The following is a 26,637-nucleotide window of genomic DNA, read 5'->3' on the forward strand; positions in this document are numbered from 1 at the left end:
AATAACTGAGGCTAAAAAATTAAGTTTTAATTAATTCCTCTTCTTTAAAGAGCTAAATTATATATCAATATTGGATCAAATTGACAAAGAAGATTTTGAATCTAAATCATGTTAGATTAATTAATTGAAGATCTCCATTAAATTAGTTACTGATTAAAGGAAGAACAGTGAAATTAAGGATGGAGGGAACATGGCATTCCTGCAAATTTAATTTCAATTAATAATCAAACAAATAAATTGACTTGAAAATTGTAGGACTTTTCGCAAAATCCATGGCTGCTAATTGGGAATACGGTGCTCGTGGCATCTTTTGTTTCATAGGATGAGAGCTTGCAAGTTGTTCTCGATCCAGCTGGCCCCTACGATAAAAGCCTCCTCTTTTGGGAGGGCATGGGCTGGTATTGGTAATGTCACCTATCATTTTTTATTTGTCCAATTGTAAATTATATATATATAAAATTGTCATTTTCTATTATGGGGCCAAACATCTATTTTGAGTAAAATTTCCGCACATACAAGCTTGCTACTTCAAGCCAATAGAACCTAATGTTTGTCTCATTCGTGACAAGAGGATTCTACTTTCATTAGAGGTGTAAACTTGTGTAAGAAAAGAATTTGAAATGGAGATGTTATCTTGACAAATTGGTTTTGGTTATGATATGTATTAACTTCAAGACCAAGATTATGAGTTGATTAGTGGTCCTCTATGTGACTATTAATGATTGTAATATTATTAATGAGGTGTTGTATAATATTTAACAGTTAATATAAAACTAATGTGGTATAATCGTGTTAATGATACTAAACGTTGGATTAATGAAATTGAATTAATGAAAATCTAATAAGGGTGAAGACAAAGTTTGTATTAGCTAGGAAGAATGCAAGAACTGATAAATTCAAGTGGATTGTATGATTCTTGATATGTTATGAATTTGATGACAATTACAACAGTGGAATGAAATTCTATTAGCAGTGGCAATCTACTTTGAAATGATGTACCTTAAGGTATTCTGAAAGTAAATAATGCTGCAAAAATTCTACCTGATTCAGCTTCTTCGCCAGCTGAGGAACGCCACAGCGATCAGCTAGACCATTATATACCTATAGAACAGCATGTGAGTAAATAAAGCAATAGGTTACTGTAATTGATTTTGCAACAAATTAGGTATAACATTAAGGAGATAAGGCAGTCATACTGGACGACTACGGAAGAACAACTCCTCCGCAGCAAGTGCATCGTTGATGCTCCGATTGAGTATGATATCCTGCATCAGCACCAGGATAGCCATTCGAAAGATTTGTCCATGAGTGGTCTAGAATGTCATGGTTCGTATTTCAACAGGAAGTCACATCATGTGCAATATATTATGGTCCTAACATGCACAGCCAGGAAAATTTCATATAAGTTGAAAAGGCTTGCCAGATAGGTTGATATGTCTTCAAAATGTATCCCATGACATAAGAATATTGAAAATCAAAAGATCAAGAACAAGAAAAGATTTTAAAATACTGAAAAAGGAAAACAAACCATATAGAAAATTCTTATTTTTAATGATTACCAGTACCGGATATTAGTTTCTACATTCAACCAGTAAAGCGTCAGAAAAAAAAAACAATACCAACACAATTCCTTATGGGAAAAACAGGTGCAATGAGCAAAACAAGTAAAGCATATTAAAAAACAAAAACAACTGCCAAAATAATTTATCAACCACTTCACCAAGTATCAGCAAAGCAATAACATAAAAGGAGGAATAAGAAAAAAAAAAAAGAATGAGGTAACAAGGCAGGGCCCAGGAAAATAAGATGCAGAAGGCGCCATTAAACCACTAGCATGCACTATTCCTACGTAGTTACATGATTACCTCTTGACTACGATTCACAACACCAACATAACCAAGTCTAAGGGGAATCACTTTTCCAAGCAAAAGATTACGAGCATCAGTGCCTCTGTCCATAATGTCCAACTGAGTCAAAAGAAAAAACATGAAAATCCTTATAAGGAGCAACCAAGATGCTGTAGATATTAAAACACACAAGAAACATGATGTTAAAGTTGCAAGCTCACCTTCGTGATTATTCCAATGGTTCTATAACTTGTCAAAAAAGATTAGCATAAGTTAAACAAGATAAGCATGACAAAGTCACCCAGGCAGGATATCAAACGCACACTTACCATCAGGATCTGCATTTCCTGCAATCTGAAGAGCATCTGAGTTTGCTAAATCTGAATTTGCTGCTGTAACAGCTAGAATCAGACAGCTTGGTTTTTTAATATATGACATGATCATAGTTCTAATTCGTGCTTCAATATCGGAGGGTTGATCACCCACAGGAACCTTTGTTATACCAGGTAGATCGACAAGTGTAATATCAAGAACATTTGGTGAAAAAATCTTCAAACGAATTTGCTTGTCAGAGACACCTTTGTTGCCTCCTGCTTCCTTAGCAGTCTCAGCCTGCAATCAAATCAATATTATTGAATAATGAGCTGACTGGTTATTGAAAGTGAAATTTATTAAGTGGATATCAACAATCAATGAACCAAACCCTTATGTACAGTAAAATATTTCTAAGTTGAGAAAATCTATTAGAGCCACGCATGTAACAAAGACTTGATTAAACATGAATATTACCCTATTCAATACAAAGCTAAAAGAGCAGTTAAAAAAAAAACCTGCATAGTCAATAAATTGTGTTGGTACTTAGCAATTAACAAGAAGACTGTTCTTTTATATTAATTGGACTTTATCACTTCCATTTTTACATTGCAATATCTATATCAAAATGCTACCCAAAGTACAGCCAAACAATGTTCTGATAAACAAGTAAAAACTTTTCAAAATAAGGGTTTTTGCCTCCAATGTAAACAAGGCTGTTCAAGTACTTAGAGAAAAATCCACATGCCTAATCCCTAAGTGCTAGTTCCGCAACTCCGACAGCATAAACAATGTGAAATAACTCCAATATCACTTCAAAAGTAAACAAATTATAAATTTAACAAACATGTGAAACAAAAACGATAATTTCCAGAAAACATGCAATATTTTTTCCTCACTCAATTTCATTAAGAAATTTTCAAAAAACCTAGCATTATAAGTTAATCACTCCCCATAGAACCATCCAAGCAAAATGTCCAATCTGAAACAATCTAATCAGTTGGAATTTATTTATAACCACCCTCCCTACCTCTCCAAAAATTCAAAAAAAAAAGGTTTTCAATGGTTCCCAATAACAAAATCACTTAACCATTCAACTACCAAAATCAACTAAATACATCATTTAGTACACTCAATAAAATCACTCAAGCAAAATTACACTAACAAACCAAAACAAATCACAGTATAACTATTAATTAATTCAAATTACCTCCCCATTCATACATTCCTAAACACCAACTAAAAACTTCGTCAATTTTTTTCCTTACACTTTTCCTTAAACTATTAGCAATTGAATTGCTAAAAGAAACTCTGAATTTAACTACACCTTGAAATTCTCCCAATTTTTTACACCTCAGTTCAACTATTACAAAACAGAAGACCTGCAAGCCCACACACAGAGAAATAATAATAATAAAAAAATCAAAATTGATCTCTTAAGACATTTACAATACAGGAACAAAACACAAATACTCTTTCATGCAATCCAGACCTTAATTTCTCCATATTTTTGTTCAACTATTACTAATAAAAACAACACGCACTCCATGATATATACATACACCTCCTCATTCAACAAAACCATTCTTTAATTTCTCAAAACTTCCTCTCCAATCATCAATGGTTCCGAACACACAAACATCTCAGAAATTACTATTAAACTCTTAAACGGTTATAATAACCTAACCTGACAGCAAACGAATTTCCATTCTTCAACAATCACAAATTACAGAAACACCACAAAATAAAACTCGAAAACTGATTTCACAAACACACAAAATCTACGACAAAAAGTCATAATCCAACAACTCCGCACCTGAATTTCGTTCCGGATCTCGGAAAAATCATAAAACCGTTTCCCAGGCAAATGCAGAAACTCTCCCCACTCATCTTCACCACTACCGTCACCTTTCCTTTTAGTCTGCAATAACCGCAAAACTAGCGGTCGCCGAGTACAAATCTCGTTTCCACGTGGCAAGAAATCTCTCCCAACAAGTGCTTCTAAAACACTCGATTTATGTTACAAGCTGAAGAAGGAGCAGAAGATACTGGCGGGCTTTAATTCAAAAGAAAGCTACTGTGCTCATTTACCTTAAACGCACCGTTTGTTGTTATTAAAACTCATCGTTTAGATGAGTCAATACTCACCGTTTCAGTAAGGCTTTCTATTCTGTTACAAGAGGAAGAATATAACGTGTGTCTGTTGCATGAGAGATAGACAAGAAAAACAATGAGAAATGAATGATTCCCTTGAATTAAGGAACACTCCTATTACACCCCCTCCTGTTCATCATCTCTCCCCTCAACCATGGTCAAGCAGTAAAACACATTTCGGTCATCCCACAACCCATCACTGCACACAGACCTCCCTGCTGCAGAATCACATAATCATAGGGTCCATAAGTGTTACACACGTAACAACTTACCACTGCTTTGACTGCCTACAACTGCCACTTGCGGTAACTCAATCGTCGATTGACTACCTAAATGAGCAAATATATCTTGTAACTTGTTAACTATCGGTATCACCGATGATCCTAGCGGCGGCGCCGATGCTAGCGACGGTGATGCTGGCTCCTCCGCCATAGGTTCTGGATCCAGAGAGAAAGAGATGGAATGTGATTGAAACCCTAGCCCTGGGGTTTTGGAGATTTCTAGAGATAGAAAGTTATTTTTTAGAGAGAGAAAATGATGGCGGTGAAGTGTTGTGTGTGATTGGATTTTGGTTGGGAGGTGGAGCTTGGCGTGGTGTTTGAGTTTTTTTTTTGTTTTTTTTTTTTTTGTGTTTGAATAAGGCTACAATGAACGATGGTTGTCAAAGGGAGTTAACCTGCGAGTCCTCTGTGATGTTTTGTAAGGAAGTTTAAAATTTTAAATAGAGTTGGGTATTTATTTAATTAGATAGTCTTTGTGTTTGCGGAATAATATGTTTTTTAAAGTAATTTTTAAGTTGTTTTTTTTTTAATTTTTTGAGGAGAATTTTATAGTGATTGAAGAGTACTTATTTATATTTTATTATTTATGGGGCTCATTTTGAAAAAATTAAACATAAAAAAAATTCAATCACTCATCAAAATTGATAAGAAATTTTTTTTTAGTTGTATTTTTTTATTTATTTAAATGACCTTAGAAATAACTAATAGAATCCTAAACACCATAAAATTACTTTGATTTTGATAGGTTAATATCAAAAATAAATAAATAAATAAAATATTTTTTTATATATTTTTAAATAAAATAAATCTTGTACTATAATATCAAGCACACGTTGTGAAGTTTGAGTTTGAAATTATATTTGTTGGATGCGGACAACAAAATGATTTGGTTTATTAATCTGCTAATTATTAGGTTAATTTAGATTAATTTTTTATTAAAATAAAAAAGTTTTATTTTTTTGTAATATTTCTCAAACTGAGTTTAGACAAGTCAGTCAAATTAATAAAAAAATAATTAAAACAATTAAATTTGGTTAGATTAATTTCTTATTTCATTAACTAAAAACTTGATTGAAGTGAAATTTTAGTTCTCTAACTTCTCGAATTAGCTCTACTAGCTAAATTTAACAACAATATTTGAAATTATTTAAAAATATATTTTATAATTGGCTGGAAAAAAAAAGGTTTTTGGTTTTGGCTTCTTTGCAAATATAGTAGGTGATCAAAGCAATTATGATTTTGTAAATGACAAGTTTATTGTGACCAAAAGTAAAAATCTTGTGTTCAGGTTTTGATTAGATGGGACTTATACATGAATTTGGGACAAAACTTTGTAAATTCTTATACAAAGTAATATTATTAGTGAACAGTTGACTTTGATAGCATTTGACTTGGTCATCACACGCATGTATAAGAAAATCATTGCTAATGCAATGAGGGTCTTGGCCTGATGGTGGGAGTAGCTTGTCTTTTTCCACTGCTTCTAGGTTCGAGCTTTCATGTGCACGCCTGTCATCTCCGCGGTGCCTTACATGCCCACTGGGTTTGCAGGGTGTTCAGTGGGCCGTGAGATTAGTCGTGGTGCGCGCAAACTGGCCCGGACACCCACGTAAATCAAAAAAAAAAAAAAAGCATTGCTAATATTTGTGAAGCACAAACTTGTAAGTTTCGTTTACAATAATCTTTGAGGATTGAAGTCCATAAGGGTAGGTTCAATCTTCGCAGTTAAAGGTTATTAATTGAAGAAGAAGATGATTCGATGGATAAAAAAGAAGCTACGAAAAACAAAGGAGTATCTTTCTCATTGCGAAGGCCTCCAATATTGCAATGCACCAAACACCAAGATTCAGAAATTTGACTGAATCGGACGATTAAGAAATCTCTCTTTTTTTTTTTACTAATCCCATAATCTTTTAAATAATTGTTTAGTAAACATACCGATTTTTTTATTGTGATTACAAATTTACAATAATTTTATACACTGGGTTACTTGTTATCCATCCTTATCCTTGTTGTTGAAGCAATTCAATTAATATAAAATAAATAGAAACATGAATAAGAAGGACGTTAGAATTCTTTTTAATTTGTTTATTCTAAAAATATGTATTTTAACTTAAATATAAAATGATTATATATAGACTAATTAAATTGAAAATATTATTTTACTTATAATAAGAAAACAAGATAAATATATATATTTCTTAACGGTAATTATTTGGAGCAATGATTAAGCCACTCTCAATTGAGTCCCCAGGTAAAAAATTCTTTCTTCAATCGCCCCTAAAAGAATAAAAAGAAGAAAGGAAGAAAATCTTTTTTCTTAATTAATAGATCGCCATCTATCATCATCTATCATCAAAAGAAGTTCATTTTGCAAAACTTTTACTGTCTAGAAATAGGACTGATCCATTGAGAATACCATTCTTGTCCTGAATGGGCCGGTGCTTACCTAACTCATGAATTTGAGAGCATTTCTCTGTCATTTCCTTTTTTTGATTGCCATCCCAGAAGTTGCTCGGCAACTCGGAAGTAGTAGAGAGCACTTTGGCCTTTCCCATTTTTTAATTGCCACCGGAGAAGTTAATTGGCAACTTGGAGGTGCTGACGAGTAGTTGCCCCTCCTAACTTCAATATGCTTTGAATATTATAGAAATGTAAGCGAATTATGGATCGAAAATCTTTATTGAAAGAAATCAATAATTAAATAATTACAAGTTTTAATCTCACAACTTCATTCTATCTAATTAAATTATAACAATTAAAAACAATATAATCAAAAGTCTTTTACTTGAGTGATATGAAATTATTCCTTTAACTTCACGTAATATATAAATTGAAATCTTGAGTTGTGACACTGTTCAAATTGAAATGAAAAGGAAGATTTTTTAATTAGAATTGTGTATGTTGGTAAACAGTTGACTTTGATGGCATTTGACTTGGTCATCACAGGCATGTATAAGAGGAGCATTGCTAATATTTGTGAAGCACAAACTTGTAGGTTTCGTTTAGAATCTTTGAGGATTGAAGTCCATAAGGTACGTAAGTTTAATCTTTGCAGTTAAAGATTATTGATGAAGAAGATGATTCGATGGATAATGAAGAAGCCAGGAAAAATAAAGGTAACTATCAACTTTCTTCTTAGCATATTTGATCGCTAGCTTGCAAGATGTACTGTACGCATATAACACTAATATTTGAGTCCTGAATGATTTTTCCCAGTGACATAATGCTCTGTTGGTAATAATCTCTGTCTTTTTTTTTCTTATTAATTTAACATGTATGTGTGAGACCAGAATTAATGCTACAAAATTATACATAGGTGCGGTAAAATATCCCTCTCGAAATTATACATATTTTCCACTTTGTTACTAAATAGGTGGTCAGTGGCGGAGCCACAATGGGGATTAAGGGGGCAATTGCCCCCTTAATCTTTTTTTTTAATATTTTTTATATTAGAATTTTAATATAATAATTTAATAAGTTTAATATTTTTTATTATTTACTAATTGATCCAAACTTCTTTTTTTGAATTATTATTCCTGCCTCTCTTTCTTTTATAAAATTTCTCTTCAAGTCCTAAACTATTAATTAATTAAGTAACCTTTTATACTTTATGTTTTAGGTGATTTTCCTTTATTTTTTCTATTTATTTTATTGTTTAATTTTAGTTTTATTCTTTAATAATTAGTCATTAAAAATGTTAGAGTTTATGATAATTTATAGATTTGTTAAATTAATATGTGTATGGACAATATTATATGCTTATGAATATGAATTGAAATGAGTTTTGATGAATTAATATGTATTTTGTTATGAATTTTATATGAAAAATGATGGTGATCAACTTATTAGTGATTAAAAATGAAGTACTGAACAACTCAAAAAATTAGGACACAATAAAAAAAATTAAAAAAATATTAATATTTGTATTTAACCCACTTGTATAAAACAACAAGGTAATAAAGAATTGTTGCCAATAATTTCACTAGTCTCTGAAAGATTTAGAAATAGATGAATGAAAGTTTAATTGTATTTATTAAGAAAGAATATCTTTAATGAAATTAAAAAAGAAGTCATTATGAAACAATTTTAAAATATGAAAACTCGAAAAGAATAATTATAATGTAAGTTTTTTCATTTTAAAAATATTCTTAAATTAATTTTGCTTGACATGAGTTAGTATATGCATTTTAAACTGATTTCTCTATATATAACACATGTTTATATAATATATAATATCAAATATTTGTTAGTAATTTGCCCCCTCGTTACAAATTTTCTGGCTCCGCCACTGTAGGTGGTCACAAATAATTATACGGATAGCTCCTTCCAGATTGTTGAAGATCACAATGAAGTTTCAGCAGAAAGAAACTCCCTCAAGGATCAAAAACCTGTAGGTGAAAGAGAAATAAATGGCTTTGAGTACCAGATACGATCAAAGGACGAGGACATACGACGTCTTGAGCACGAGCACGAGCTAGCTATGAAGGACATACGACGTCTTGAGCACGAGCTAGTTATGAAGGACGAGGAAATGCGACGTCTTAAGAGCCAACTAGATCTAAGAGAGAAGGAATTTGCCAGCCTGAGGATTGCCATCCGGTCAGCTTGTACCGATTTGAGCAACGCAGTTACCACTGCTGATGATGCTCTTAAGTTTAAAAACAAAAGTCCTTCCAAGAAAGGAATTGAACATTTCTATGCAGAAGAAGACCTCTATGGAGCTGCGAAATCGGACCCCTATTGATCTATTTTGAGGGGTAGCTTTCTATTATTTAATAAAAGTATACTTGATAAATGATGTGTGATATTTAAGAAGTTAATTTAGAAAACTAGTTATCACCACTCTACCATACTACACCACGTTGTTTTATTCCATCGTAGACATACTGGTAAATAATTTAGAGTTTGAAGAGAATTTTAGTTTTCTTTATCAGTTTCATTTTATTTTTATTTTTTTCTCAAAAGGTTTCCTCCGTTTCGTTAAATAATTATTTAAATTTTAAAAATCATAAGGTTTTAAAATCATAAATATTTTTATATTAAATTGTTTATGTTTATAACTTCGAGTACAAGTTCTTTTCTATTCAAATATCATTTTTTATCTCAATTTCTTATAGATCCTGCCTGGAACCATAGATTTAGTTTTTATTTTATTCTTCCGCCTTGAAAGTATTATTATTTATAGTTGATGATGGATAAGAATAAATGTTATTACCGAGAATGCTAAGAATAAATATTATTACTTATAGCAAATTAAAAACTGTTTGTCTTGAGAATCCCGAGAATACTAGCGACTTGATAGTGAGTATTTCTTGAGATATGCTAGCCAATCCCGAGAATATTGATCGAAGGCCTCCAATGTTGCAATGCACCAAACACCAAGATTCAGAAATTTGACAGAAGCGGGCGATTAAGAAATCTCTCCTTTTTTCTACCAATCCCATGACATATTTTCACCAAATCATTTCTGAAAGCAAATACGACCAAGTCAGCATGTTTCTATGCTGAACTTATGTAGAAATCTCTCCTTCACAGAGATAAATTGAAATAATCTGATGAACAGAAGTGCATTGCAGACAATAACCTAGAATTTCAACAAGTGTTTCACAGATTTTCTTTTTACCATAAGAGTGTTTCTCCAACTATAACTTCAAAAGAGTTCAAAGTTAAACCACCTATAACTAAAATGCAAAAAAAATTCATTGTCAAAGCTGCGAAAAATTTTGCATCCAAAATAAACCGGCATACAAAGAATAGAAGTGAGGATGTAGTTGCCGTAAAGATTATTTACAGTAAGAAAATAAATGGAGAGAATAAGTGCATTAGATTCCAAGATCAACAATCTCAAAATTGCGTCAAATTTTACCCCAAAAAACAAACACTAAACATGCCGGATATAACTCATGCTTCAGTGAAGTAGCTCTATCATTCAGGCTACTTGGTAATTCTCTGTGATCAATTGAGTCCTCTGGGAAAACTTGGGAGGAGCTCCACCCTTCAGGGGAAGGATATTAACAACCTGCCAAAAGAAAAGGAAAATGATGGGCGATGTAAAGATAATCGGAGGAAGACTAAAAGAACAAGCTTTTAATTAGCTTGAATCATTGATATTACCAACTACACAGTGGTGGGGAACAAGAATAAGGAACTGCAACAACTGGCAGTAACTATAACTCAACAATTTTCATGCAATGATGATCGCACAATTTGACTTTATGAGCTAGCATTGATTAGATGGCTTTAATTTATATTACATGCGAATTTTATTAATCAAGTGTAAGTTTTCGATGGGAAATATTCATACAGGTGTGGAACAGCTACAATCATTAAAAAGGCCAGCAGAGGAAGATAATTCACAAATTGGAAAAGCAAACATTTTACATACAGGTGTGGAACAGCTACAATCATTAAAAAGGCCAGCAGAGGAAGATAATTCACAAATTGGAAAAGCAAACAAAATCACCAAGATTTTAGACAAAACCAAACCTTTAGCTCACTGTATGTGCTGGTGGCTGAAAACCGGACAGAAATGGGGAAGAATGATGACGAATCTGCTGGTGGCACAACAAACTCCATAGATCCACTGTCCAAAAATATTAAATGGCACATTACAAGAAACCCTAAAACCAGGAGTATTTTTCATATATCAAACATAGGGTCTGAAAGTGATAAAAACACTCCTAACATTTTCTTACCTGCGGTTAGAGTTATCAATGAGAAGAATGGACCATTCTAGGATGGAATTTCTGGAGTCGTACCTACAGGTTTAAGAATAATGAAAAATATTGAATGGCTGCTTCGACTGGACCATGTAAATCATGAAAAACAGGAGACAAAGGATGGCATACAATGGTTATCAAATATATAATATCGCTTGGCATAAATCAATAACATCAAAAGAATCTTCCAGAAAATCACATGATTTTTAAGGATTCCTAGGAATCTGCTGAAATCCTAGCACATAGTACTTATAACTAGGTGAGAATATATGCTTCCACCTAAGGGCTTCTCACGATTACTCTCCACGTGCCTGAATGGCAATCCTTTTAATTTAATTTGCTTTGAAAAATAATTTTAAGGTAAAAAGTCAGAGCACCTCACTTTCAACAGACATCCAAATCAGATTCTAACTTTATACATTCATTAGATGAATCTCACTTTAGTTAAAGCCAAATGTTCAAAAAAGAAAGAAAAAACATCAGTATCAAATACGATTTCTACTCGCCCCTACATATAGATCCACACCAAACTAACTTCAACCTGATACATCATTGAAAAAACAGAATAGAGCAAATTCTTACCTCCATTCTCCATCAATCTGCCTAACACTTGGTGGCTCTCGAAGGGCTGGGAGAGGAACTGAGATCGCAACATTTCGTAGATCAAACATTGATGAAGCTTCATACTCGATGCTGACAAATGTTTCGTTTCCAGAAACAGATGGCCAGCAATTGACTGCAATATGCATAAATTAAACATAACATTAGAACATACAACAGAAAGTGTACAGTGCTCAGATAAGCTGCTGCTTCAGATTTGTACCCACTTGTCAAGGGCACCATTGACTCATCAGCACTTTGCATTCTCCACTTCAAAAGACCAACACCTGCATCCCCAGTTTGACCAGTGGGGAAAGGTCTGGAGGGATCCCTCAACCCCAAAATGTTTTCATTAGCAAATAATTCTTTGTTCATGTTAGGATGTGTCTTGAAAATGACGCCTGGATTCCCCCCAGCTTCAATCTGCAAAATAAACCAGGCATCATAATGTAGATAATACCAAGCATAAAAGCTACTGCAATAACTTCAAAACCAAAACCAAAGCCACATATACACATCCTACTCAATATTTTGATAGTGTCATCAAAGGGTATCAAATTCTAGTAATCTGTAAATGTCAAGCGTCTATTATTAGACATAGAAACAATCTATTCATAAGAAGTTTATCCATGAGATGGGACAGTGTGATTTATTATAAAAGGTCCAACCCTTCAGCAATGTCCCACATAGCCACAGATAATATTGAAAAAATCAAGGAACAACTTCATTAGATTAAGCGCAAGCATTTCGCATCTTTATGTACATGATGTGGCTGATGTGGAAAGATGAGCATTTTGCTACGAAACGGTAGCAAATGGAAGAAGATGGTAGAAACCCTTTTGCTCACAGATATGAGATGATGGTCATGAAATTTCACCGTGAAGTCATGGATGCCAAGTTATCTCTCACTTGATGAAACGTAAGACATTCTTTTCACATTCAAGTACAGTGTTTTTATTATTATTTATTGTTACCTAAATCATGCATGCCCACATGTGCATGCAGCCATGCACACACAGACAGAGAGTGCCACAGAGAAAGAGATGATGAACCTGAACTTGGATGAGCCCATCTTCTGGGTTAAGAATTTGAAGTGATAATTGCCCTTGAACATCAAAGTTACTCATTCCACCATCCCGTTTTAGAGTGACATTGAGTTTCTCCTCAGCAGTCAAAGTAACAGGATCAGTTGGTTGGTGAGCTGCTGCTATATGAGAACTTAACTTTGATGGCTGTGCATCTTCAACAATCATTTCACCTTCTGCTTTCAAGGATTCCAAAAACTGGTTCGCCCTTTGGTTTTTGCCGAGTTTCATGCCAAGGCCTTTAGGAGGAGCAGTGGCAGATGAAGGTTGACGACCTAGTGATGCCAGATAGATATATTAAATTAAAAGCACACTCCCCGATACATGAACCATATTTTTCAGAGACATTTACAATAATATGCTCAAAATTAGGTTGCAGCTAATGGAATTAAATAGATGAAGATATATAACCTCATGGTTAAGGAGTTTCAAACCTGGTCAAGAAGTCCAAGGGTAAACCAAAATTTCTAAAAACTTGAAAAATACTACAAATCATAGTTATAAAAATTAGGTATCTAACAGACATTAACCTAATCTGCTAGTTATCAAAAAATCAGAAGCTACAACGGATATAGGTGGCCTAAAAAAACAGAAATAAACCTTTAGACTTGCTGGCAAATGAGTCAATATCATTGGTTAATCCAAACCCAGAGCCACTTCCAAAACCACCTCCTCCGCCACTGGAAATGCTCATATCACTAAAGCTGCTCTCAATTCGTCCAGAGCCCATTGAAGACATAAATCCTCCTTTATTACCTCTGTTCTTTTCAATCTGCAAAAATTAAATAAATTGAGAGATGTTGATAGTGCTTTATGCAGCACATAAATATTCTTCAGATATTCTTTGTGTAGCTATACACATATACCTTCATTTGGTCAATCTTACTAGCTTCTTCCTTCATACGACGCTTGGTCTCATCAATCTTATTCTGCAATAGCAGCTTGTGCAATTTCTCTTCATGACTCTCCATCTCACAGTACTGCTTAACCTGGGCAACAGTAACATTTTCCTTGTGCCCAAGAGAGATAACCTCATCAAACGCAAAGATCAGCTCAAAAGCTGTCTGACAAATACCCTCTTCATCAAGAGACATGGCATATTCAGGTACCTAGAAGCACACTTAAGGAATCAACTTAAAGCCCCTAAATGTACTTTAATGAAATGAATCTTATAGAAAGTAACTCATGATTCAAAGTTTTTCAAATCAAGTAAGAATAGCACAAACATCACAAGATAGAGAAACATGTCAGAGATGACCATAGGTGCACAAAATGAAGGGGGATAGCCAGAAGCCAACCAGATTCCTGAGCACCCATTATAGAATATAGAACAATTTAAAGTCCCAATATAAGAATATGAAACTGCCAAAAAAAAAGAGAGACAAACATAAGAAATAAATACCAATTTTGAGAGAAGCCTCAGAGTCTCCAAATCATCAAGAATGTTGCTCTGTTTATTTGTCACAAGCAGTAAGTACAAAGCCTCTATTGGCTGGTAAACATAACGCACATTCTCAGTCTCAACATAAGTATGTTGCTTTCCAATCCCAATCAACTTGGGAAAAGCAGCAAGAAGGCCCTCAATTCTAATCCGAGACATGTCCACAAACTGTCTCGAAACAAGCACTGCAAGGAAACTCAAAAGGCATGAAGCAAAGCAACAAAACAAAAAATGCCTCACTACAACAACACAGTTAATAATAATAAAACCAAATCAAATCCAAGGTTATCGAGCTCAACAAATGGAAGAACCTCCAACACTAACATTTTTTCCGCATTCTGCTTAAATTTGAGCGTTTGTGGGTCCCACATGATAAGACTCCCAATCATGGATCCAAACAGGACCCATGAAAACTCAAATCTAAACAGAAAGATGTATGTCGAATTGTAATTCCGAAGATTTGCATAGACAATTTACAACTGTTAATAAAAAACATTATCATGTGACGCGAGGTTTACAGATTTACATGCAATATAAAAATGAAAGATAATTCAGATTAAAATAAAACACAATAAACATTGTTAACTAATTGCATTCGAAATTATATAAATCGAAATTATAAAAAACAATTGCTAAAAAGAAATAGCACAAGGAACTCACCTTTACCATTCTTGCTCACTATAGAAGCCGCGAGAACAACCTACATTACAAATTAAAACCGAAATCAAAACCAATTTTTTTTTTTAAAAAAAAACCTCATAGTTAAATTATATTACAGAGAGAGAGAGAGAGAGAGACTATCTCACCATCTTGATATACTGACACAGAAATGAACGCCTACAAAACAAAATTAAATTAATCAGAATTTAAATTCCACAGATCTACGTGATTAAAGAATCACGAAATTCAGATCTAAATGAACGGCGAGATCACCAGACAGGTCTGTTTGGTTACCGAGAAAACGAAAGAAAATTAAATGTTCAAAGTTTTAAAATCTCAGATCTGATTTGCGTTATGAGATATTGAATTGAAATTCGATGGATCAATGCCCGATTTGATGTCGAGAGAGAGATCTGACGGTGGAGATAAAATTGAGTTACCTGAAATTGAAGCGGAGGGAGATACGATGTGCTTGGGTTGTGTTTTGGGGAGTGACAGATCGAAGGTAAAGAGGAAGAAGGAGAGAAAACGAATTGGGTTTTATTTTATAGTGGGTTTTGGTAATGGGTTTGGGCTCATAATTAAAACGTGGCCCAGTTATTCTGGAAGTTTTTGGGGTTTTTAATATAGCCTATGGGCCAAGCAACATGTTTTGCAGTCCATAATTTGTTTTATGGATTATAAACAGAGATGGGTAGATTAATTCAAAATTAATGGAATTATTCAAAATATTTATAAAATTAATTGAATTGAATGATTTTATAATTCAAAACATTTAATTTATTTTTTTAATATAAATTCTGATACACATTGTTAATTATAGGGAAAAAAAACTATTAAATTCTTTTATTTGGTTGTTAAGTGTATCGTCTTGTATTGTAATTGTAATGAAAATAGGTGCCTTGTCATTTTATTACGTTATTGTCATGAAAATAGATGCATCGTTCATGCGGATTGGTTGTTTGAAGTTATTTGTTTTTTTTTTTGTGATTTAAAAAAAAATACTTAATATATATATATATATATATATATATATATATATATATATATATATATATATCATTTTAATATATTAATATAAAAATTAATTTTTTAAAAAATAAAAAAATATATTATTTTTATATATTTTAAAATAAAAAATATTTTAAAAATAACTAGTAATTTCAAGATGGAGGAACAAAGGGTCAACATCAGCACCCTGTTAAAGCGATTATCTGCAGGTGGTTTGGTTCGGGATCATGCCGTGGCTTGTGCAGCTAAGGGTTCGGATAGGATCGAGTACCTTCGGAAGCTCGAGAATCATATATTTGAACTTGAACATCTTCTTTTTCACATAGGACTGCATGCCAACCCAAATCACTGTGCTTGTGGAATCAGTCTGCGAGGACCATGTGAGCACTGGAACAAGTTGAAGTGGACGTAAAACTGCTTCTAATTTTAGACAAACAATATGTTCATAATCTTCTTTTCTCTGGATGCTCTGATTCGGTCAATGATGGCTTTACAGTAGTCTTCCATTTGTAATTTACTTATCCTTGAAAATAAATCAAATTAATTGTAAGAAAATATATATACGTAAAAAAATATATATATAGTTTTCCATTAGTTAAGGACCTAGCTAGGCCTATTGTGGCTCTGGTTCCATCTTTGCAGGATGGCCTTTATGCCTCCTTAACTCAATTAAGGTGTAAAATTATATGTGAATACATAATTGTGTGTTCAGGCTGAAAAATACCAGCTATACATATATTTGTGTGAACGATTATTCAATGTATAGGGTAAAATTAATTAGAAACAACTCAAACTCATGAATTTGGCGTAACGAGTAAGGAAAAGAAAGAAATTAGAGTATTATGAAATATAAAATTATATCCAAACAGCGAAGAAAACTCTAATTTGATAGATTCTGAACATCAATAAAAAGTTATGTACCACAGAATTGTTTAAATAGTAAATTAAATTAACATCTACTAGAAATGAAATGCATCTGAAAATAAATAACAAAAAAATTAAATTATAAAACGATGACTTTCAAGTTAGATTTGAATGTGAAAATAATATCGACAAGCATGCGCTATCTGTTAAAAAATAATATAAATTATATATTGGGACATCACCTAACAACTTAAATTTTGCGTTAAGATGGTTCTTTAACACTATCTAACTATTTTATAAGAAACCAAAAACATGCTTGTAAAATTTTAATTTAATCTAATATTAAATAAAAAATTATGTTAGTTTTGAGTACCAGATACTATTAAACAACGAGTGTTTATTCATCTGAACAACACTATATTATACTTGATATTTCGCTACTATATAAAACACATTCAACAAGACATTAAACACACATATATTTTCTACACATAAAAAATATTATTTTTCATATTCTTGAGTTTTTACATTCTTATCACTTGAGAAAAAGATTAGATATTGATTTAAATCAAAGTATCTTTATATCCATAAAAAAAACTTATTTTATAGGTATAACTCAAGTTCAAAACTTATCAATCATTAAAAATTATTATTTTTTATGAAGGTTCTTTCATAGCTTCATGAACACGTTCAGATAATAGGGCACGAATCTGGTTTTATAGGGAGGATGATATTCTTGTTGTGTCTAGAAATGTTAACGCGTTTTCTTTTTTCTTTCTTATTTTGATAATCCAGCCATGTTCAAAGGTCAAAAGCGAGGCTAAAATTCTAGGGCGGTTTCTCCTTTCATGGCAAAGTAGTAGATTAATTACTAATTAGAGAGTTGGGGTTATCGAGTTGTAGCAAACAAAAATAATAATTAGGACAATCTTCACTGACCACACCCACAAGAAAACAAGCATGGGAGGATTGTGCAAGAAAGTTCTGTGCCATTAATTACATTTAAATTATGATTTAAATAAAAAGTCTTGATTTTGAACCATGGCATTTGCAGCGCAGTCAAACGGGTTCTAAGTGATGGAAACGAGTGCTCTGATTTTTGCCAGGCATTTGCCAGGGATACATGCACCTTGTTTTTTCCACAGGGAATAGGGTTTCTTTACATGGCAAGCATGCTAGTGTTCATTCAAAACTTAGACCTTCCCTAATTTGGCAAATTCCAAAAGCTAAGGTCGCATGCATGACAGCGCTGGAGTAGTTAACAGTCACAAATCACAACATGCCGTAATAATTTTGTTTTTCTGTGCCAGTCCATGAGAAATTAAGCAATGGAAGACTGGGGAAGGTTACAGCATGGCCTATATATAAAGTTGATCGAACTTGAAGTTAAGGAAGCATAGACGATAAAATAAAGGTAAGAGAAAGAAACAAAAGTTTTCCTCCTCCTCCTCCTCTACCTCTCTGATTTTCTGATCTCTTCCATCTGCTACCAAAAAACTGTCATCTTTAGGGATTTTAGAAACTAAGTTTTCCACTTCTCATTACAATTAGTTCTTCATTTAATAGTTTTAAGTACTGCACATATAGCATGCATCCTAGTTAACATTTTTTCCCCCTAAATCATAGCCCATTATTTCTGTGCCATCAAGCAGTTTTTAGTGGTGCTAAATTTTTATGTGTTTTTTTCCTCTTGACATTACCAGGAAATTAAGTGAGGTATACCAGAGAGGATAGGATTTCCTTTTCATAGTATTCTCCTAACAAGAGAAGAAGACATTTTGAAAAATGGGAAGAGGAAAGATAGCAATAACTAGGATTGAGAACCGCACAGCCAGGCAAGTCACATTTTCCAAACGCAGAGGAGGGCTTTTCAAGAAGACCCATGAGCTCTCTGTGCTCTGTGATGCTGAAATAGGACTCATCATCTTCTCGAGCAATGGGAAGCTTTATGAATTCTGCAATGAGTCGTCCAGGTAAAGAAGAGAAAAAACAAAAATGACCATAATGCTATAGCATTAAATTTAACAAATTCCTTTAATAAATGATTTAATTTGTATCTATCTAAATCATTAATGGATTTAAGGGGGTCAGCTAATGATTTCTTGGAGCAAAAATGAGTTCTTTGATGATATAACTTTTACGATCGATGAGATGAATAATATTTTCTATGAAAATGTTGACTTTTATGCTGTTTTATCATGTTTTTATCATATGTTTTGACCGCCTTTTGCTTCTTTTTTTAACCCTTAAAGTGCTCTTTCCAGTGCTGATAACGATTTGTCTTAATTGATAAGTTTTCTTGTTAGCTCCCTTAGCCTCAGCAAGGTCCAACATTTGGCCATCCTTGACTCTCAATCTTCTACCTCCAAGTTACTATAGGTCCATACATATATATCACTATAAAGCAGCTTCATGATGATCATCTCTGCCTTGCCACAAGTGTAATATGACTTATGTTTAATTCTGTCTTGTTATTAATTTCTACATAATTTAGGGCTTAGCAAGCCCCAAATGGTAATTGTAGAGTAGATTCCTTAATTGTGTATCTGTTGGTTCTAAAAGCTTTTTTTGCAAGGAATTCTAAGAAAGTTGTTACCTTTGCGCGCATATGAATATAGTCTTGTTCTGTTTGATGAAAACATATTTTACTGAGCTAATAAAAACTATCATCATTTTATATTTGACACATGCAGCATACCACACATCATCAGAAGGTATGAGATTTCAAAAGGAATGCGTGTTCTAGAAAGCAATGACTGGGTACAAACCTTCCCTTTACCTTATCGATATGACTCTATTAACCAGATTAAGGTTGTGATGTTTTGATCTTAATATTTTAGGAACAAATTCAGAAGGAATCGAAAAGAATCAGGAAAGAGACGGATGATCTTCAGTTGAGTGTTCGATGCTACAAAGGCGAAAACCTGAGTTCCTTGCACCATGAGGGTTTGGTCGAACTTGAAAAGCAGCTAGAGTGCTCGGTTAACAAGGTTCGAGCTCAGAAGGTATTAATTCGTTTTACCGTACTCTTCCAATCATTCAATAATAATAATACATGCCAAGCATAATTATTAAACTCAACTCGTGCTGATAAATCAAGTTTATAATCTGTCGACCTAGAACCTAACTTGGGCTGACGGGTCAAGTTTATAACTTGGCATGGGTTTCATTGCAACGATTTGAAGAGAGAACCAGATTGAGTCATAAAACTTGTTAACTAGGTCTTGGGTTGGGTTTGATAATTATAATAATTATGATGCTCAGTTGAAGATTTTGATGATCTCTTGATTGGAAACAGAATTAAAGGCATTTTTAATGCTTTATATATTAAGCAATGGCAACATATACTAGGCCAAGAATATGCAAAAGTTTGAGCTAATAAAACCAGGTGAAACAAATGGGAAAAAAACAAAATATGCAAGTCAATAATTCATCCTGGTACCTCAAAATTGTTATAGAATTTTATTGATTCTGATTCATTATTATGCAAGTCGATCACCCAAATCCATCAAGCTTTTTCTGCATGTAAATATTCGAGTCCTAGAAAGATGTCTCAAAGTTCCAAAATCAAAACTCTCTTTGTATTTGGAATGCAGCTTGAGCTTTTGCAACAGCAGGTGGACAATCTGCGAAGAAAGGTAATTAAATCGTTTATCATCTATATCTTCCAATGAAAACTTTTTTATTTTCTTGTATCACTTGCAAAAAAAATTTCTTGTGTTAGGAGAAAATGTTGGAGGAGGAAAATCAACAAATACAGTACCATCTGGTAAGTAAATCATTTTTTTTCTCTTAGGTTACATGGAGGCTTACTTACAATATTGTCTTTCATCTATATAGTTTGATCCGATAATATATTTTTAAGCATGGAAGAAAAATCTTTAATTTTGATTCATCAACTCTAGTTTTCGATGAATTTATACTTGAATCACTTGACTGACTATCAATGTCAGATATATCATTCTCTTTTGGCATTGGGATATTGCAGCATCATGTTGCAATGTTGGAGCAACAACAGGCAGCTGCAGCAATGGTGAAGCCAATGGAACAACAACGAATGCTCGAGCAGTTTCAGTTTTCTGATGAAGATCAGCCAATTAGTAGTCTACTTCAGCTTGCTCCACTCCCTCCACAGTTCCAGCCTTACCGTGTCCAGCCTACACAGCCTAACCTTCAAGATTTCAGTCTCTCCATCCCTGATCCCTCCAACTATATATGGTAACACAAAGCATGCACTAATCTATTTATTCTTAATTTCTTAATTTCTTGGACATATATACTTGATTAAATTTATTGGATTATGTTTTGTGCAGATAGGTTCTGTATTTGCATGAAAAGAGGAAGTGGGCAGGAAAAAGTTAGGATGCTAAGACGCACATTAGCATGGAGTTTATCATGATATATATTTTATTTTTAATTTCCATATTGATTTTTTTTTTCTTTCTTTTGAGTGTGTGACCTTACTGTTAGTGAAACTTGATTAATTGGAATCAAAAGCCTAGTTATATGCAATTGTTAGCAAGGGAAATATTTATCAGAATTTTCTCCTTTTTTTTTAACCAGACACAAGGTTTTACATATAGGTTGAAAGAACGAGCATAATCATATTATCACCCTCTTTCTATTTATTCGTGCAGAAAGAAAATGGCAAAATCAAAATTTCATCATATCAATATCAAGATTTAAGAAAAATTAAAAGAATGCCGTTTTAATAATAAACAATTAACAAAAATTTACCTAATAATTCATTTATCAAGATTCTTTTTCGATCAGTCCTTCAACTAAATCTAACATCTATGCTAAAACCTAGTAAACAAAACACAATGTTACGAAAATTAACTCAAGTCATGACGGTTGATGCACATGTTCCTCGACCAAAATCCCAATGCCAAATGTTGAGAGAGAAAGAGAATGGTTGAGATTGCTTTTTAAGACACTAAGATTATGAGATTGTGGGTTAAAATCACCAACTAATTTCATAAGAACATGGTTTCATGAGAGAAATGGGTGTCCAAATCATAGAGGCAAAGCTGCTGAGCACGAGAACATAGCTGGGATTGCTTCTCAAAACATTAAAATTATAGAGTCATAAGTTAAAATCACTCACTAAGTTCATGAGAACATGGAGGAAAGTACACCTCTACTTCTTAAAATATAGTGAAGGTAGTTTTATGCTTTGTAACCTTTCATATGCTTGTCTATAAATAAACTGGAGTTGTGTAAAAGATGCCAATTTGGGTGTATAATATACTAGTTTTGTGTATAGCATGCAATTTTTATTTCCTTTATTGTTGAGATTAATAAAGGTTTGGATTGGTTCCTGTAATAATTTGTGTGCTTTTATACGTTGTATCCTTTTTACTTGTGTGTTCTGCTTATCTTGTAACAGGGGAAAGTGTGGGGAAATCTCTAGATAAGGGAAAACACTTAGTTGTTAGGCAAACACTAGTGGATAAAAAGAGGAAAGGCTGAGTTTGGCAGGGGTTATACTGTTGCATAAGGGTTGAAAAAGTTTGATGAGAAATTGACCCAAAAAACTTGGTCTGACGAACATGTCAGACCCAAAGAGCTTTGATTTGTCAATCAATCAAGTCTAAGGAAATGTGGGTTTAGTGAACATGTCAGCCCAAAAAACTTAGACATTACCAAGTTTTAAGGCTATATGTCTGATCTTGGACGATCCTCTACAATATAAGTATTAAAGACATGATAAATCATCATGCATCTTCATCTAGAATAGTCGTTCATGTTATGATAATGATTTATCTATGTTTATAGGTGTATACAAGGTCTCATGAGGGACCTACCATAATTATTATCTCATTAATGATATGTAAGAGATATTGTCTTTCATTAATTTCACCGAAAGTACAGGACATTATTGTCTTTTCTTTTTCTAAAAACAACAAGGTTCAGGGGGTATAATACCCTATAAACCATTTAGATAAGGGGTTCATAACTTTTCATCTTTTGAGATAAAGATACATAGATTTCAAAGTATTTACCAACATAAAACTCAAGAACAAACATCTTTGTTCCTTGAATTTAAGGTTCTTTTAAATCATTTATTACTTTAGGTTAATTAATATATTTCTTATAAATATACTGACTTTATCATCAAAAGGCTTTTAAGTCTCTTCGATTGGGATTGATTTTGCAAGTATTCAAGCTTCTATTATAAACCTAAAGTTCTTTAGATTAAGAAGAAAAAATCTAAACACTTGAATATATTAATTAACCACTATCACAAACTCTAAATAATTTTTTAGTTATATACCTTGGATTTTGAGACATTATCGGTTTGTAAATTGCAATCCTTTTATCTAGTTGATTTTGGTATGGTCTTTGCTAGCAACATATCACAAGGTTTACTGTGGACTGCAGCACAGACATTTGCTGAACCTTAGAGGCTCAGAAACCTTTACTGACTGACCATGTCCAATTGTCCATGGAGACAACATTTCTGATTAATAAATCATCAGCTGATGAGGCTGGAGGAAACTACTTGCCGTCCAGGAGATTCAAATTAAAACCATAAAGTCTGTGCTCTGCGAAGAGACTGTCAAGTTGTGGAAGATTGCAGGTCCAATAGCCTTTAATATAATCTGTCATCATGGTAGAAACTTGTTAACCCTATATATTTGTCGGCCATTTTGGAAACATTCACCTCTCTTCCGTTTCCATTTCCCTTTCTGTCATTGGCACCTTCTCTTTTGGTTTCATGTTGGGAATGGGGAGTGCATTGGAGAACATTTGTGGTCAAGTTTTTGGTGCTGGTCAAGTCGACATGTTGGTATTATTGCAAAGAACATGCATGGATCATCTTATGGATGATCACTCGCGTACTCCTCTTGCTCGTTTGCATATTTGCTACTCCAATCCAAAACTTCTTGGCCAAGAAGATACCATTGCTGACCTCGCCGGAGAGAATCCACTCTTCTGGTAATCCCACATTTCTTTTCACTTGCTACCAATTTCCCCACCCAAAAGTTCCTTCAGGCCCAAATCAAGGTTAACGCGCTTGCATGGATTGGGTTTGGGGGCTAATTAATGATACACATCCAAGCTCATTGGAGACATTATTATTACAATTCTGCAGATTCCACACTGCGTGTATAAACTTCTAATTATACACATCCAAGAGCTGCAAGATACTGTCTATGTACTGTATTTCAACCTCTTCTCATTAGGCTAATTTCCATAGTTGTTGTGTTGATAACTAATGATTATTTTGTTATCTTTAAAGCAAAGTTGAGAGTGACGGCTGCAACAAATTTTTAGAAATAGAAAAAATTAATTAAAGTGTTTGTTTTAAAAATAGTATTTCACTCTTACCCTTAACCATACCACACTTGCCTTGCCGGTGGCAACCTGCCAGCCTGTCAGGGGATCGACAGAGGTCAGAAGAATAAATTTAAAAATATATATTATTTTAATATATTTATAAACAAAAAAATATTTTTAAAAATAATTATTATTATAATATATCTTCTTAAGTTAATGTGGCATGGAGTTCATAATACGCATTAAATATGTGAGAACTAAGCATACGTGAAAAATGGTTGAAACTCGCTTGGTATCCATGATGCTCGCTTATATATTATTTTACCTTGGAGTTCGGGTTTTCTAAAGTATTTTTTTAATATTTTTAAATTATTTAATAAAAAAATATAATTATAAAACTCAAACTAATCTAGACTAGGTTTAGAATGGTCCAGACACGATCAAAAACTTAAATTTAATCCAGGACCTAACTAATTCAAGTAAAACTGATCTAAAAAAAAAAACTGATCTAAAAATCTGTTAACTTTCTAAAAAAAAAATTATAAAAAAAAAATCATTTTGAAATTATTTTTTTGAATTAATTGCCTCAAATCGATTAGTTTTTAAACTGGGAAAAAATAATTTAATGTCATCAAACTCGGACGAAAAAAAGAAGGCAAATGCTAGTTCACATGTCAAAACATGATCACATCTCTTTTACTGCACCAGATCTACCCTGTGTATGAATCAAAACCAAACAAAAAGAACAATAAAAATTCCAAATCCACCAAATCCAATAAAAGAAATTAAAAAAAATTCAGCTACCTTCCTTCCTTCGTTCGCTTCGCAAATTTCCAGAACCCATCATCACCGACACATCTCTTCAACCTCCTCCACCGTCTGTCTCACTCTCTAAAAGCTTTGATCTTTCTTTCAAGAAACAGAGAAGAAGCCCGCCATGGATCTTGCAACAGAAGAGCTACAATTCTTGACGATACCAGAAATCTTAAAGGAATCTACTTCAATCCCAAAACAATCACCAAAAACTTTTCAGCTAATCACCGTTGCTTTAATCTTTCCTTTATCTTTTGCAAGCTTGGCGCATTCTCTTTTTACCCATCCTCTATTGGACCAAATTCAAGATCACCCATCAAGCCAAAACACTCGTCAATGGACCCTTCTTTTGGTTTTTCAATTCTTTTATTTAATCTTTTTGTTTGCCTTCTCTCTTCTATCAACTGCTGCTGTTGTTTTCACTGTTGCTTCTCTTTACACTTCAAAGCCTGTTTCTTTTTCCTCTACCACGTCTGCTATCCCTCAAGTTTTTAAGCGTTTGTTTATCACTTTCTTGTGGGTTTGTTTGTTGATGTTGGTTTATAATTCTGTTTTCTTGCTCTTCTTGGTGATTTTGATTGTTGGTATTGATATTCAGAACACTCTCTTGGTTTTGTTCTCCTTGATGGTGATTGGTGTGCTTTTCTTGGTTGTTCATGTTTATATAACTGCACTTTGGCATTTGGCTAGTGTGGTTTCTGTCTTGGAGCCAGTTTATGGTCTTGTTGCTATGAAAAAGAGTTACGAGTTGTTGAAAGGGAAGATTCGAGTGGCCGGTGTTCTTGTTTTTGGGTATTTGTCTATTTGTGGATCGGTTTCTGTGGTTTTTGCAACTGTTGTGGTTCATGGTGGAGATAAATATGGAGTGTTTACAAGGATTGTTGTTGGTGGTTTCTTGGTTGGGGCTTTGGTGATTGTGAATTTGGTGGGATTGTTGGTGCAAAGTGTGTTTTATTATGTTTGCAAGAGTTATCATCATCAAGGGATTGATAAGACTGCCTTACATGAGCATCTTGGTGGGTATCTTGGAGAGTATGTGCCTTTGAAAAGCAGCATTCAGATGGAGAACTTGGATGCCTGAGCTGGTGGAAACACAGAGGAAGACAGAATTGGCATCATTAGTAAGCTGTTATGTATGTAATCTTTGAGATGGTTGTGTGGAAACTTGTTTAAATTGGTCTCCTTTTCTTTGAGAATGTGTATCAGACTGTCAATTCAACGATGATACGATGTTCTTTATTCCACTGGTTGACATTGCTTACCACAGTTCCTGATTAATTTTATTTATTGGTTGTGTTGCTTTAGTATGATATATAGTTGATACTTTGTGGCTTATAGTTTCGTGTTTGAATTAATGGCTTGTGTTCAGTTGATGGTCGCAATAAGAAACAGGTTATGCTTGTCACTTTCAGGGTTGGAATTTCCATTTTTTGGATTTAGTCATTACAAGTTTTACACTAGCTTGACTTGTTGGCGGTGCTGTGATTGGCTTGTTGATGATTAACTGATAATATTTGATTCCTTGACATGGCAAAGTCCGAAGACTTGGTAAATGTTTTGTTC

General features: G+C 33.4%; 5 protein-coding genes across 11 annotated transcripts; 3 read left to right on the plus strand and 2 right to left on the minus strand.

Moving 5' to 3' along the window:
• Positions 1-843: 843 nt before the first annotated feature.
• Positions 844-4,903, minus strand: LOC18103973 (dynamin-related protein 3B). The gene is given in 7 exon segments (XM_052446134.1): positions 844-1,101; positions 1,197-1,265; positions 1,866-1,967; positions 2,069-2,096; positions 2,173-2,459; positions 3,976-4,186; positions 4,582-4,903. Coding segments are annotated over 7 exon segments (996 nt in total). The 5' UTR covers positions 4,746-4,903; the 3' UTR covers positions 844-966.
• A 2,025-nt stretch (positions 4,904-6,928) lies between these two features.
• LOC112323477 (uncharacterized) lies at positions 6,929-9,530 on the plus strand. 2 transcript variants are annotated; one of them, XM_024581750.2, is made up of 2 exons: positions 6,929-7,713; positions 8,928-9,530. In XM_024581750.2, exons 1-2 carry the CDS (start codon positions 7,666-7,668, stop codon positions 9,339-9,341), a joined length of 462 nt encoding a protein of 153 aa, XP_024437518.1. In that variant the 5' UTR covers positions 6,929-7,665; the 3' UTR covers positions 9,342-9,530. The 2 variants fall into 2 exon arrangements, with proteins under 2 accessions (XP_024437518.1, XP_024437517.1); XM_024581749.2 differs by having other exon boundaries at positions 6,934-7,713; positions 8,892-9,530.
• A 765-nt stretch (positions 9,531-10,295) lies between these two features.
• On the minus strand, positions 10,296-15,701 carry LOC7482196 (coatomer subunit delta). Of its 3 annotated transcripts, none has more exons than XM_024582596.2 (12): positions 15,543-15,701; positions 15,249-15,279; positions 15,103-15,142; positions 14,404-14,627; positions 13,868-14,110; positions 13,602-13,773; positions 12,969-13,276; positions 12,144-12,339; positions 11,899-12,052; positions 11,293-11,355; positions 11,084-11,180; positions 10,296-10,616 (listed from the first exon to the last, which is right to left on the minus strand). In XM_024582596.2, the coding sequence occupies exons 2-12, from the start codon at positions 15,249-15,251 to the stop codon at positions 10,527-10,529; spliced, it is 1,590 nt and encodes a 529-aa protein (XP_024438364.1). In that variant the 5' UTR covers positions 15,252-15,279; positions 15,543-15,701; the 3' UTR covers positions 10,296-10,526. The 3 variants fall into 3 exon arrangements, with proteins under 3 accessions (XP_024438364.1, XP_052302075.1, XP_052302074.1); XM_052446115.1 differs by having other exon boundaries at positions 15,492-15,556; XM_052446114.1 differs by lacking the exon at positions 15,543-15,701 and adding an exon at positions 15,397-15,471.
• Positions 15,702-18,300: 2,599 nt separating this feature from the next.
• On the plus strand, positions 18,301-21,499 carry LOC7482195 (MADS-box protein FBP24). 4 transcript variants are annotated; one of them, XM_002318854.4, is made up of 8 exons: positions 18,301-18,391; positions 18,681-18,950; positions 19,671-19,737; positions 19,818-19,982; positions 20,574-20,615; positions 20,702-20,746; positions 20,966-21,195; positions 21,291-21,499. In XM_002318854.4, coding segments are annotated over exons 2-8 (738 nt in total). In that variant the 5' UTR covers positions 18,301-18,391; positions 18,681-18,762; the 3' UTR covers positions 21,292-21,499. The 4 variants fall into 4 exon arrangements, with proteins under 4 accessions (XP_002318890.2, XP_052302044.1, XP_052302045.1 ...); XM_052446084.1 differs by having other exon boundaries at positions 21,295-21,499; XM_052446085.1 differs by having other exon boundaries at positions 19,830-19,982; positions 21,295-21,499.
• Positions 21,500-24,925: 3,426 nt separating this feature from the next.
• LOC7453983 (uncharacterized) lies at positions 24,926-26,378 on the plus strand. Its single transcript, XM_002318852.4, has one exon. The coding sequence runs from the start codon at positions 25,199-25,201 to the stop codon at positions 26,153-26,155; it is 957 nt and encodes a 318-aa protein (XP_002318888.2). The 5' UTR covers positions 24,926-25,198; the 3' UTR covers positions 26,156-26,378.
• The last annotated feature ends 259 nt before the right edge of the window (positions 26,379-26,637 follow it).

This window comes from Populus trichocarpa, chromosome 12 (genome assembly GCF_000002775.5).
Source record: "Populus trichocarpa isolate Nisqually-1 chromosome 12, P.trichocarpa_v4.1, whole genome shotgun sequence".
NCBI lineage: Eukaryota > Viridiplantae > Streptophyta > Magnoliopsida > Malpighiales > Salicaceae > Populus > Populus trichocarpa.